This window comes from Emydura macquarii, unplaced genomic scaffold, assembly GCF_026122565.2.
Source record: "Emydura macquarii macquarii isolate MOO-44397 ecotype Brisbane River unplaced genomic scaffold, CSIRO-AGI_Emac_v2 contig_1170, whole genome shotgun sequence".
Classification (NCBI taxonomy): Eukaryota; Metazoa; Chordata; order Testudines; family Chelidae; genus Emydura; species Emydura macquarii.
The window spans coordinates 888,358-902,759 of record NW_027131307.1 but is presented as its reverse complement, the minus strand read 5'-3'; the positions used below and the strand labels follow the sequence as shown (position 1 = coordinate 902,759).

General features: G+C 44.1%; 1 protein-coding gene across 1 annotated transcript in view; it reads right to left on the bottom strand.

Moving 5' to 3' along the window:
- Positions 1–13,330, bottom strand: part of MMP24 (matrix metallopeptidase 24) — a 250,246-nt gene extending 236,916 nt beyond the window's left edge. The window contains exons 1-2 of the mRNA XM_067546868.1: positions 13,194–13,330; positions 5,843–5,991 (exon numbers count right to left, since the gene is read on the bottom strand). Of these exons, the coding sequence (XP_067402969.1) occupies positions 5,843–5,991; positions 13,194–13,295 (251 nt within the window). The 5' untranslated portion in view covers positions 13,296–13,330. The remainder of the gene's footprint in view (positions 1–5,842; positions 5,992–13,193) is intronic.
- Positions 13,331–14,402: the final 1,072 nt, after the last annotated feature.

The following is a 14,402-nucleotide window of genomic DNA, read 5'->3' as shown; positions in this document are numbered from 1 at the left end:
TGAGGGAGGAAGGCTCTGGCCTTGGAAGCGTCCAGGGTGAATTCTATGCGCTGAATTCTATGCGCTGCACTGGGGTTAGTGTGGACTTCTGCTCGTTTATGAACAGTCCCAGCCTGCTGCACACGGAGCAAGTGAGGGTCATGCTGTCCTGCTCATGGGACCTGGACCTGCCCCTGATCAACCAGTTGTCCAGGTAAGGGAAGATTTGCACACCTCTTCATCTCAGGTGGGCAGCCACTACTGCCATGCATTTGGTGAACACTCTGGGGGCCGACAAGAGGCCAAAGGGTAGTGCTGTAAATTGGTAATGGGAACCAGCAACTGTGAAACAGAGGAAATGCCTGTGGCTGAGGAGGATAGACACATGGAAGTATGCGTTCTTGAGGTCAAGGGTGGCATACCAGTCTCCTGGATCTAGGGAAGGGATAATGGAGGCTAGGGAGAAGGCTAGGGAGACCATGAGAAACCTGAGTTGTTTGATGTATTTGTTTAGACGACGCAGGTCTGATAGGGGTCTCAGACCCCTCTTCGCCTTGGGGATGAAGAAATACCTGAAATAGAATCCCTTCCCCTTTCTGTCTTGGGGGAACATTTCCACTACCCCCTTGTTGAGGAGTGTGTCAACCTCCTGCAAGAGGAGTTGCTCGTGAGAGGGGTCCCTGAAGAAGGATGGGGGGGATAGATGTAAATTGTAGGGCGTAGCCCCAAAAGACTATCCCAAGGACCCAACAGTCCAACGTGATGTTTGCCCATTCGGTGTAGAAGGGCCTTAATCTGTCTAGGAAGGGGTGGGGCGGATCCAGGGGGGGCAGTGGGGGTGGTGCCACACCATCAAAATTGTATTTTCCGATTGCCCGACCCCTTGGGGGGCCCCTGCTGGGGAGCTGAGGATGAGCTAGGGGGCTGATTTCACCTTCTAAATCCCGTTTCTATCCCTGCTCCTGTAGGGCTGGAAGGGTCTGGGCGGAAGCCTTGTTTGCTGCTGCGCCTGGGACCATGACTGCCGCCTGGAAGCTTGGGGCATGTACAGGCCCAGGGAGCGAAGCTTGGCCCTGGAGTCCTTAAGACCATGCAGCTTCACAGTTGTCCGATCTGAAAACAGGCCCGACCCATCAAAGGGGAGGTCCTGAATGGACTGCTGCACCTCCTTGGACAGCCCCAAGGATTGTAGCCATGAGCACCGTCTCGCGGCGATGGCAGAAGCCATGGCCCTACCCGCTGAGTCTGCAGCGTCACTGGACGCCACCCTAGCCACCGTGATTCCTTCATCCAGGACGGTGGCGAAGTCTGAGGCCCGGTCCTGGGGCAGAGCCTCAGCAAACCTTCTCGCAGGAAGCACACAGCTTAAATCCAAGTGACCGGGTCATAGCCCGGCCACTCTAAGCCCCTCAGGGGCTTCTATCTAACTAAACTGAACACTACTTAACAACTACTTAAAACTAACTAAGGACTACAAATAACAAAAAGAGTTCAAACAATGGGGAATGGTACTTGCAGAGAGCAAGGATAGTTCCAGCAACCGTCACGGGCAGAAAGAAGGAACTGAGGGGCCGTAGGGCCAGCAGTGCCTCATATACCACGGCATGCATGCAGGACTCCAGGGGGCACCAGAGCCAGTCCTATGGGATTTGCTAAGGGGAAAAAGGTTCAGGAAACCGTGCATTGTGGCGTGCACTCACCTATAGTGGAATGGACATAAGCAATCAATCGAAGAAGCAGCAAGCTACTCTACGTAGCTTGCGTATCTCCTGTCGACTGCTGCTGAAATCTGTCGGCAGCGTAGACCAAGCCTCAAACTTTTAGGTGCAAGTAGAATTTCTGAATTAGCATGTTAGGACATTTAGCTGAGGAATTCCCATTCCACTTCATCATATTCTCATAAACCAAACATGAAAAAATTACAGCGCTTTTCTTCTACTTAGCAAATTCTGGTTTATTAACTCAGGACATGCCTACATAGGAGAGTTTTACTAGTTATACCACTACAATTATACTGGCATAGTTAAAATGATGTAGTTATCCCTGTATAACTCCCAATGTGGACACTCTTATTCTGCAATAAGTGGCTTAAATAGCAGTTTAAATTCATACTTTAGTTTTCCCATGGTCCAGTCTACACTTAAAACTTAGATCAAGATAGTCGCAGCACTCCAGGGTGTGAAAAACCCACACCGAGTGCCATAGCTATGCCAAGCTAACCCCTGGCGTAGACACTGCTAGGTCGATGAAAGAATGCTTCTGTCAACCTAACTACTGTCACTCGGAAAAGTGAACTGCCTATGGCAATGAAAAAATCCTTTCCGTGAGGGTAAATCCATAGTTTAGACACAGACTACAGCAGCACACCAGTAGTATAGACCTGACCCATGCAGCCAAACAGCAGAAGAGTCTGCGATGTTAGATCCCCATTTATACTTAATTCTGAAAAATTTAGGGTATGTCTACACTGCTGGCGACTTGGAGATAGATACAGCAGGATCGATTGAGCAGGTCAGAGAGACCCGCTCAATTGATCCAGGAAGTGCTCTCCAGTCGATGCGATTAAACCACTTTCCCAAAAGGAGTACAGCAATGTCGACCAGAGAGCATCTCTGGTCAACACAGCACAGTGAAGACAACTTACTTACAGCAACTTTACGTAGCTTGCGTATCTCCTGTTGACTGCCGGCAGCAGTGTAGACCAGGCCTTAGTTGACAATCTTAAGTATCTTGTTCAAAGTCTCAACCTTAAGATGCTCTTTAAGAGAGGACTATTGCAGGAGACTTAAAGACTTCAAGGGGAGCTTTGAGGGCAACAGAATAGCGTGATTTTACAGGAGAAAAAAGATTTGTGCTACCTCTGTCAACAATATTCTCCTTTGCCAACCCCTGAGGTGCGGGACTGTGGAATGGGGCAAGACCTTTTGAGGGACTGGAACAGTTTTGCCAACCTCAAGTGTTTAAAAATGAATCATGCCCCAAAAATCATGAAGTTGGATTACCAAGAAGTTTGGGGTTGTTCTTTGTTTTCTGGTTTCTGAGCCTTTAGGCGGCAGGCACTTGCTTCATTTTCCAAATTTTTCTCCATATTTATGTGGGATAGATTCTCATGCAATACCTTGATTCTAGAAGCTGGAGCTTTATAAAACACATCAAAAGTTGCCAGTTCTCATGATTTTATTGAGAATCTTGCAACACCATGGGAGCATTACCAGAAAAACTGAAAGGACAGAGTGAAGGCCTGTACCCCGCATGTAAGGAAAAAATCAGCCACTTTATTCTGTGGGCCTCTTAAAAGCTGGAAGAGGAAAAGGAAGATTTCATTGGAGGAGATGTGAATCACTCTAAATCTTCTCCCTGCTGCGTGGAGGCTGACTGCACAGAATGAGGATGGGCCCAGGGCTGTTGCTGTTGGAAACAACTGACGCAATAATTTCCAGAGACCTGCAGAAGGACCTGGCACTGAGGACAAACAACCTGCTGCCTCATCATGGTCCTTGCTTACATGCTGGTTGGGAGCAGGGACCTCTTTCTCCTGGCTGCTTTGGGGAGGAAGAAGGTGAGGAGAGAGGGATGATCCTTGACTTCCCCCATGATTCAGAGGGCTCCAATAAAACTCTTACTGGCACAGAATGCAGTCATTAATTGACTACATTAACATGAATTAGGTAACTTTCAGTTCACACTAGCAGAGTCTATACTGGGCAGTTGCAACACAATGGTTTAGTGTGCCCTGTAATTCACATCCTCATAGTCAGCAATGTGGGCTATGTAGACAGGTCCAGAGAGAAATTTAGTTTAAAACATTTTTCAAATCCTGTGAAAAGTTCTTCTCCAAAGGGAGCCTTTGATGTCTGTGAGGGGTCTGGCAGCAGAGAATTCTGGAGAGCTCTTCCTGGGGGGCAGCCCTAAACTCATACTTAGAACAATGATTTGGTCTGTCTCCAGTTGCTATGGAGACAAGGAATGCCTCATGGTGAAGACTGTCAGACGTGAAGATGAAAGAAGATGTAATTTTCTTAATTGTCTGTACAGCACGAAGCACAAGAGTCTTGATATTTTACTGGGATCTCTAGGTACTACTGTAATCATAGTCATGCTACAACTCTGTGGCACCCCTATCCCATTCTTGCTTCTTGTGTTACTCTTCTATCCTTTCCTGAAGCGTCTATGTAAAGACAACAAGTAATCTCTCAAGGCTTCCTATAAATTGTTACACACCGGACAGCTAAAAATAAAACCAATTATCTATAGAAAGTTCTGAATTACACAATTTCCCTCCTTTCCTCTTACAGGACTCTTGATATCAGACACTTTTTATTTTAGTCCTTTGATTGGTAAAAATTCTGTGCATCAGCAGTCACTGCTGAGTTGACAGACCTACAAGGAAAGGTGCATAGGACAAAAAGTCCTGATTCTTGTTTGCCGAACAGCGTCTCAACAAAGCACAGTATAGATCTACACACAATACTGTGATGTACAATTCTGTTAATTTTTGTTTTGTTTCCCTCTGTCACAGAGTGCTTTTATGTCTATCACAGTCACTGATGTGTCAAGAAATCTATAATTGGGGGTGTGACCTCTTCTCCCATATACTTCCAACACTTAAGTAGAGTGCACACTCAGTATCCAATTATAGATCTTTGGGAAGGTGCAAAAGATCGGACAACACCCTTTTTAAAAATTCAGTGTTTTTTTATGCTGAACCTTCTCCAGGAAGCCCACTATCCTCATGTTATCTCAAAACCCACCCTCCATATCTACACCTTAATTTGCAAGGCTTTGTTTTCTCCAGTTTTATTGCCAGGTGACACCAGTAGGGAGGAGATTCTGTTTTTTGCATCTCCCACTTATGCTTTTAGCACTTATACAGCAATTTGCATAGGTCTATATGCCAATGACAGAGGAAGGACTCTCGTCTAGACTGCTGCTTGGCAGTGAACAAGATTAAGAGAGGAGGTAGTTGTAAGATGGCTGCCTCCCAGTGAGATAGAGAGTGTGGTTTCCGAAGCCTACTGGAAAGGGATAGGTTTATTTTTATTTGTCAGACAGTGTTTGTTACATGTGAGCTGTAGCAGATTCAAGTGCAGTGAAGGGAAAAAAGCAGAAGAGACTCAGGATTCCATTACAAGTCTGGAAAAGTATATTTTTTACATTAAGATCCCACAAAAAGATAAATTACACAAATTCCCGTAACAGATTCACCAGGAATACCCCTTTATCAATTCACCCAGAAAAGATGGAAAAGCTCCTGATTGTGGCCCTTAGCCTCCCAACTCTGCAAACTGAAATAAGCTCCTTTAACCTGAGCTAGGTGAGAACTCAGAAAGCGAGTGTAAATCCATGAAGGCTGGAGCAGGCTTCTTCATAGATTAAACTCCAAAACTGAGGCAAATTTAATCTCAGACCTGAAATAGTTTTTAGAGTTCCTTAGCTCCCCCCTCTCTCCCAATAGGTGAATGAGAACACTCCACCTGACTCAAAATGGAGTCTCATTGCTAGCAGCAAGCATTGTGACTTCTCTTAGCTCCAAGAGAAATCCAGCAATACATTTCCCTAAGGTAAAAACCTATTAATCCAGGACAAAGGTCTATAACAAGAGAAAAAGCACAACCATGCAAAACACACTCTGCCATTGGTTTCTGCCTTCCCATTTCTCCTCGGGACTTAGAGATTTTCTCTACTTGCAAACAGAACTATTTACAATAGAAAGATTCTAGATTTTTCTAGATTCCTTGGGGATCCGATTTCAAGCAAGGATCTGTCACATATAACTATTTAATCAGAGAGAATTTTGGCACAGAGAATGTTATATTAAGATGTGTCTAGAAGATAAACACAAAATAACATTTGTAAATCTTACTCAATAGTTGTCTGATCCAACACTCCTGTTACTGGGATTCCATAAAATTGTTGCATAGTGGCAACTGCAGACTGCATAGCTTTTCCTGAGTGCAGGGCAGACATTCGGCTTTCAGAGGGAAGCAAATAGCCGTATGCTTTTAACCAGCTCTGAAAAATATGAGAAATAGATGGCATTAATTATAATGTAGTCAGTTTTGAAGTTTATATACACAAAAATCACTCTTTTTCTTGAAGTACATTTTTGTGTGATCACTGAACTGTAGAAATTCATTGTCTTTTCCTCTTCATTTCTCTTGTTTTGGCCGACTGTAGTGAATGTGTCAGAGTAGGGGGTTAACCGCACCGGTTAAAATCAACTATTTTGAAGGTAGGCATTATGCAAACCTATCATTAGTGATGGTGAATTATTCATTATGAATAATATTTGTTGCATATTTAGTTCCTCAGCACACAAGTGACTTGTTAGCATGTCCTTGTTTACTATAGAGCCATTGGTAGCAATTACTTAGCTGAACATGCATTGTTCTTTGCACTTAATGCAGGACTGATTGTTAGTATACAGAATCAGGCCTGCCTGTAAAGGCCCATGTTTTGTAAGTATATCCTTATCATTTAGCTGGTTATAGGGGTACAAAACAAAGAATCAAAACCACAGGCCTTCTCGCCTCAGACTGTCAGAGGCCTTATACTTTGGCTCAGACGCAGGAGTGGTGGCCATAAGCTGGGAAGTGTGCAGTCACATATGCACATTCCAACATAACATCCAATACCAGGCTGTTAAGATGGTGATCCAGTCTAACACCTCCAGATAAAGAAAAGATCCTAGAATGGTTAAAGAAAACTTGGTTTGATAGCATTCTGTCTGGCAAAAGAATTACTTATCAACAGTTGTGGTTGTAAAATCTACATTCCTTATTGTTTTGTCTTTATGTTACCCAATTCTCTATTTGAATGATTTCTGTCTGGTTCTTTGATTGTTTCTGTCTATTGCATAAACAAGTGTGATCAGTTAAGGTGGTGGGATATGATTGGTTAAAGAATTACGTTACAGTATACTAGGATTGGTTAAAGAATCATCTTGTAATACTGTTAAAGAAATGATTGGTTAAGATACATTATAAAAACTGATGTAAAACAGGAAGTAGGGGGGAAGATTTATTGGTGTAAAGGACTGGTGGTCCTAATGGATACTTGCTTGAAAAGATCCCAATAAACTTGTCGTATTGCCTGTTGCTGGACTCCGGACTTCTGCTTCTGCCAGCAAACTTAGAACTGAAAGGACGTTCATAGAGTCACTGTTTCTCAATAACAAGAACAGCCATACTGGATCAGACCAATGATCCATCTAGCCCACTATCTTGTCTTCCAACAGTGGTCAGTGCAGGTGCTTCATCATGATTACAGCAGGTAATCATCCAGAGATCCATCCCCTATTGTTCAATCCCAGCTTCTGGCAAACAGAGGCTAGGGACATTTCAGAACATGGTTTTGCATCCCTGACCATCCTGGCTAATAGCCATTGATGGACCTACCCTCCATGAACTTATCTAGCTCTTTTTTGAACCCGTTATAGTCTTGGCTTTAACAATACCCTCTGGCAAAGTTCCACAGGTTGACTATGCATTGTGTGAAGAAGTACTTCCTTTTGTTTGTTTTAAACCTGCTGCCTATTAATTTCATTTGGTGACTTCTAGTTTTTATGTTTGAGAAGGAGTATATAACACTTCCTTATTTACTTTCTCCACACCAGTCATGATTTTGTAGACCTCTATCACATTCCCCCTTAGTCGTCTCTTCTCCAAGATGAAAAGTCCCATTTGTATTAATCTCTCCTCATATGGAAGCTGTTCCACAATCCTAATAATTTTTTTGCCCTTTTCTGTACCTTTTCCAATTCCAATACATCTATTTTTGAGATGGGGCAACCAGATCTACATGCAGTATTCAAGGTATGGGCATACCATGGATTTATACAGAGGCAATATGCTATTTTCTGTCTTATTATCTATCCCTTTCCTAATGATTCCCAATATTCTGTTAACTTCTTTGACTGCCGCTGCACATTGAGTGGATGTTTTCGGAGAACTATCCACATTAATTCCAAGATCTCTTTCATGAGTAGTAATGGCTAACTTAGACCCCCATCATTTTATATGTTCAGTTGGGATTATAGTTTCCAATGTGCATTACACTTTACATTTATCAACATTTATCAATCATGACCTTTTTTTTACTTCAGTTAAAAAACATCTTGGTTAAGACAGAACATGAAAGCTGTAGGCTTAGATAACAAATGGAAAAAAGGGGAGGCGGGTGAAAATGACTATAAATTACAAGTTAAGAAATGTAGGAAATTGATATGGCCTGCTAAAGATTTCAATTAGGTGTCTATGGCCAACAGAGGTAAAGGAGAATTTTTTTGTTCCTGATGTATTTAAAACGAGTCCTAAAAGTGGTATAGATAAAACAACTGACAATGATGCAGAAAAGACACGTGTTAAAAAAATATTTCTGTTCTGTATTTGGAACAGAGTTGATGACAGATCTTCTAATGACAATATACTTTCTATTCCAACTAAAACTAAGGAGGATATTAAACTTTTATAGGCCCCAATGCTCACTTATACAAAGAACCTTTCATGCAACAGAAACACTCTCTGTACTGAGATTATTCTGTATGCAGAGGACTTCCCAGGTTGTTGTAGAGAAGGGATAAAGGCTCTAACATTCTGCACTGCTCCTAGCCCCCGAGTCAGTGCCTGGCTAGAGTACACTTCAGTATGGCTCTTCTCTGCTTCCTAGAGGCCAGAGAAGCAGAGTGCAAATTTGAGGAGCCCTGAAGCCTTTCCTGTCCTACCTATCAGAAAGTAGATATCTCACCTGTCTCCTGCAAGAATGGAACCTCCCTGCTATATTTAACCCACATACTGAATCAGTCCCTAGTCTCTTCATTGTCTCTCTCTGAATTAAACCTCACCAACTCAACCCCATTAGTGAAATGTCCTCAGCTTACCCAACACAGCACTGACCTTGCCCTGATGATGGAAGAGCACCCTGGCCCCAATCCCCTCTGCAGAGATTCAGTCCCTCCTGAACCACCCCAGTGAGGGGCCCCTAAGCATTTCCCAGACTACATAGGTCCCAGAAGCCCCCAGCTTACATTGTGCCAACCCAGATAACACTATATCACCCAACCCAAGTCAGACAAGCAACCCATCCTGAACTCTCTACCCACCATAATCTAACACACTCCCCCAGGCTCCCTAAACCCTTGAACTACTGGCAACCATGCTCATGACCCAAGGACTCCCTTCAATTTTTCAGTAATACAGGGATCACACCCTGCTCCACGATCTATGACACTGCCCACGATTGTCTCCCTCCAAGCTTAAAAATCATAACATAGCAGCATCCTTGCCTCCTCCAACCCGTGCCAACCAGGAACCCTGGTTTCCCATATCCTGTGCTCAATACCCAGCAGGCCTCTCCCATCCCACATCAATCCTTTTTCCAATAGTGTAGCAGCATGCAATTTCCCCCATCCTGTACTGCCTCATTCTCCCCATACAAATACAGAGGCATATGCACCATGCATCACATATCCCTCAACATGAGTCATTTTATAATCCTACAACCTACCCCAACACCAGCATCCACCTCAACGCAGGAGTCGATGCCTTATTCCCTGCTGCTGCAAGCTCCAGCCCCAGATATGCATTCTCCTTCCCCGCAACAAATAGCACAGATCAGGGATATCCATCTTCCCCCACTACACACTAACCAAGCCCCAAAACACAGAGAAGGTTCTTGCCCAACCCTATCATATTCAATTCTATATAGGTTTAAAAGCATGATTTAAAAAGCACATCAGACCCAGATTTCTACTCCAGCACCCCTCTCTGTACACAGGCCTGCAATGCTATTACAACAAGTACACCTAACCAATATTGTGCCATTAAAAACCAAATATCTCCTGTGATGCAAGCAGGGTGGATAAAAATCAAGGATTTTTTTAAAACCAATAATACTACATTTCTCTCTCATTTAAAAAAATAACAGTTACAATTAATTCTCATCACAGACATGCTAAACCTACACTTATAGTCTCATAAAAATGAATTAATGGCTCTAGTCTGTCCTGCCTAACTACCAGCTCTTGCTTCTTGAAAGTTCTGGGCTTTCAGTGTCTGTTTCTCAGCAGACTAAAGTCACATGTGCAAAGAAAGACACAGGCTGGATAGGATTATTATTATTCTGTGCTTATGTGGTGGTGGAGCTGGGCCAAGCAAGGCAGAGGAGTTAGTTAAGACACTGTCTTAAAGGCACAGAGAGAATATTTTCATCATTTGGTATTATTCACTCAATGCTGCAAACATGACAAAGATGAGAAGATACTTAGAAGAAGAAATGGAAGGATGCTCCTTAATAACATATGGCTGCAGTGCCCTTTTAATGCATCTTTTAGCCAAAGACTTAAGTACATCTTCTCCAGGAATAAAAGAAAATGTTGCTGAAGTCACAAAATACTTCCGTAACAACCATTTTGCTTCAGCTTCACCAAAGAGAGCAGGAGGATCCAAACTAATTCTCCCTCAAGACGTTTGATGGAATTCTATGGTTGATTGTTTTGAACAATTTATTAAGAATTGGCCTATTCCATGATAAAAGAGATGGAAGTATCTCATCTAAAGTATCTAACATTGGATTAAAGAGAAATGTAAAGGATATGCTCAGTATTCTGAAGCCTACATAGCCTTAAACAAACTTCAGAGAAATTGTTGCTGTATTGCTGATGCTGTCGAAATTTGGAAGGTGCTTCAAGAGACATTGAAGAAAGAAGTACCTCACCAGAAAGTTAAACTACAGGCAATAAAGAAGCGAATGGATCAAGCACTAACTACACCTCATTTTCTTGCGAACAGTCTTGACCTCAGATATAAAGGTAAATGCCTAACTTTTGAAGAAGATAATGCTGCCATGGCATGGGCATCTCAAAATGACTCCTCACTTATGCCAGTCATATTAAATTTTAGGGCTGGAGCAGAATCATTTAAACAGTACATGTTTACTGATGATATTTTGAACAAAGTCATTCCCCTGAATTGCTGGAAATCATTAGTCAGGCACCTTGAAACAGAGTTCCTTCAGTTGCTAAGCCAACTTTTCACAGCAGACAACAAAGAGAATATTTTCACCGTTTGGTATTATTCACTCAAAGCTAAGAAATCAACTGGGAGTTGAAAAAGCAGGAAAACTCGTATTTCTGTTTCAGTCTATTAATAAAAATGACAGTGGGAGTGGGGAAGATGAGAGCTAGTTGTAGAAGTTTTAAGGACGTCTAGTGTTGGGATGGCTTGTCTATTAAGAGTTAATAAAATTTGAAAATTAAAAAAAAAAAAAGAAGAGTTTAAGGACAGCCATCAGCCAGCAACTCAGGGATACTGCTGCAATTGCAAATGTGAAACATTTATGTAATATTTAAGACTTAGTTTAATAAAATATAAGTGCCACATGTTTGTGTGTGTGATTTAGTCCTTACCATTCCTAATGTACTGCTGCTGCATCTGCAGCTTGACACAGGTAATGAGTATTATGTACTATTTCCTAAATTAATAAAAATCAAGTTGTCTAAAAATTACACAAAGTATACCCTCCTAGATGTTGTAAAATGCTGTATTGAGTTGTAAATGAACATGTTTTAGTGATCAGATTTCCACTACTGTTTAAGAAATATGTGAAGAAGTATCAGTGGGAAATTTGATTTAAATCAATGATTTTCTTTAAATCACTTAGATTTAAATCAATCCAACCTGGATGCAAGTGCTTTCCGAGTTTCCCCCAAATCATGAAGAGTGCCCACAGACTACAACAAACAATGGTAGATAGACTAGATAGGAGAAGTAACCTGGAAAAATGCTCACAGACCATAACAGGGGGCAGGGAAGAAAGAGCTCCTAATCTGTAACTGAGGGAACACAATGAAAACAGAGAGGAGAAACATCCATAAAGGAAAGGACAGAAGGGGGACATGCCCATAAACCAATGGAGTAGTGATATGTTAAGTAGTAAATAATAAAAACCACGCTATGTTGTGGCAACTCTAGAGATCCTGTCTTTATTACACTAGACACTGCACAAACAATTAACTGAAGAGATGGTCCCTGACTCAGAGAGCTACAATAAAATTGAATCTAAGATGAAAGATCACAGGTACATACAACAAACAAAAGAGGATATCACAAGAAAATAATAAACACAAGTATGAGCAACATGATAAAGAGCAGGGTTTTTTTCTTTCCTTTTTTTATGTTTCCTGGCAAAGGTGAGTTTTAAGGACAGATTTAAAGGAGGAAAATACGTGACCTTGTGGATATTTTATGAACAGGTTCTTCCTAACAAGCACACAGGGCCAGAATGAGAGAAAGTGCAAAAAAGCTCTTCTCCCACTAAATCCCCTAAATAAGCAATCAGATATTCAAAGATGCCCAGAGTAAGGGTCAGGAGCTATTGAGTCCTGAACTTTTCTTAAAATCTAACCCCAACTGTGGTCCTGAGCACTTGAGAAACAGGGCTCTCTATTTAGCAAAATGTTTTGAAAAACCAGTTATCCTCTGTTCCATGCACTGTTGGTCCAACAAATGATATTACTTCACCCACTTCCTCTCTCTAGCTATCCTATGAAAGATTCTCCTATACCTGCATACCATCTGAATGTACAAAATTGGAAAAATGCAAATATTTTAAATGGGTATCAGAATCATAGAAGAATAGGGTTGGAAAAGGGACCTCAGGCAATCATCTAGTCCAACCCCCTGCCCGAAGCAGGACCAACCCCAAGTAAATCAATCAACTATCAATGCAGTAACGACCTGTAGTACTTAACTAGCTGAGAAATTACCCCTAATTCCTTACACCCTGTGCTAAAGTACCTTCGAGCCACTACCTGCACAAAGAAAATCACATGTAAAGTCACCTTTTTTCCGTTAAGTCTTTCTCAATTTCTTCCAGTGAAGGAAATACCAACTTTTCCAGGGCAGATTCAAAAACGTTGACAAAGCCTATTAGCCACCCTGGTTTCAGCCCACATTGTCCCAGCCCCCCCGCGGGAACACAACCATCCAACCACTCCCCTAGGACCAATCCCCGCCACCTAGAGCATCCAGCATCCTCCCCCGATCCCCCGCGGAGGGGATGGGAGGGAAAGAAAGGGGGGCGTCCGTCCCACCCCACCTCCGGGCTACCGCTCCCCGCCACCCGTGGAGGGAGGGGGGGCGCGCCCCTCCCCTTTCCCTCAGCCCCGCTTGATAGCGCTCGGACCCCGGCCTCAGGCCACCTCAGTCAGCACCTACCCGGCCGCTGCTGGGGTTCGCGGCGGCACAGCGGAGGGCGCAGATGGCTGCCAGCAAGGAGCAGCAGGCCCCGGCTAGGCCCCGGCAGCGCCTCCGCTCCATGGCAGCTCCGGGGAGCAGGGGCCGAGCCCGTTACGGCTCCGGCCGCGCCGAAGAGCCACCTCACCTGCGGGGCCAGCCGGCCGCGCTGCTCTGCGCATGCGCGCTGGCGGGGCTGGGCCGTCACCTCACCGCCCCGCCGAGAGCAGCGCGTGCGTGACGGACGGGGGCATGAGATACAGTCGTGCTTACCCCTACCCCGCCCCGCCCCCTTAACGCCCTCCCACTGCCCATGAGATCTGCCCCGCCTCTCCCACTTACCTCACCCCTCCCCACTACCCCTCACCCCTTCGTATCGCTCTTTACCCCTGCCCCATCCCTTCCCATTGCCTTTAGCCCTGCCCCTTACTCCTGCCTCACCCCCCACCATGCCCCTGGCCCTGCCCCACCCCTCCCATCCTCTTTATCACAACCATTCGCACTACCCCTTCCCTGCTGCAGCCTGTGCTGGAGCCCCACAGGGATGGTGTCTGGAACCATGCGGGGAGAAGCCAGATAGGGCTCTACTGGACGGGTTCTACCCTCAGGTCCCCTCACACCAGTGTAGCCACCTCCTGAATCTGGCCTTGAAATGTTCAGCACCCTGCTCTGCCAGAGCTCCCTGCAGTCAGTCCCCCTGAATGGGATGCCTGGGAGCTCTTACACACCCCAAAAGGACCATGCAGCCCGCCTGGCAGTCAGAAGCGATTCACAGCCAGCATGGAAGACAAAAGGGTCATTTAGGAAGGCGTTGAACAAAACTGGCACCATGACCAACCCCTGGGGTACTCTGCTTGTTACTAGCTGCCAACTAGACATCAAGCCATTGATCTCTACCAATTGAGCCCAATGATCTAGCCAGCTTTTTATCCACCGTATAGTCCATTCATGCAACCCATACTTTTTTAACTTGCTGTCAAGAATACTGTGGGAGACCATACCAAAAGCTTTGCTAAAGTCAAGGTATATCAAGTCCACCGCTTTCCCCACATCCATAGAGCCAGTTATCTCATCATAGAAGGCAATCAGGCTGGTCAGGCATAACTTATTCTTGGTGAATCCATGCTGACTGTTCTTGATCACCTTCCTCTCTTTCAAGTGGCTCAAAATGGATTCCTTGAGGACCTGCTA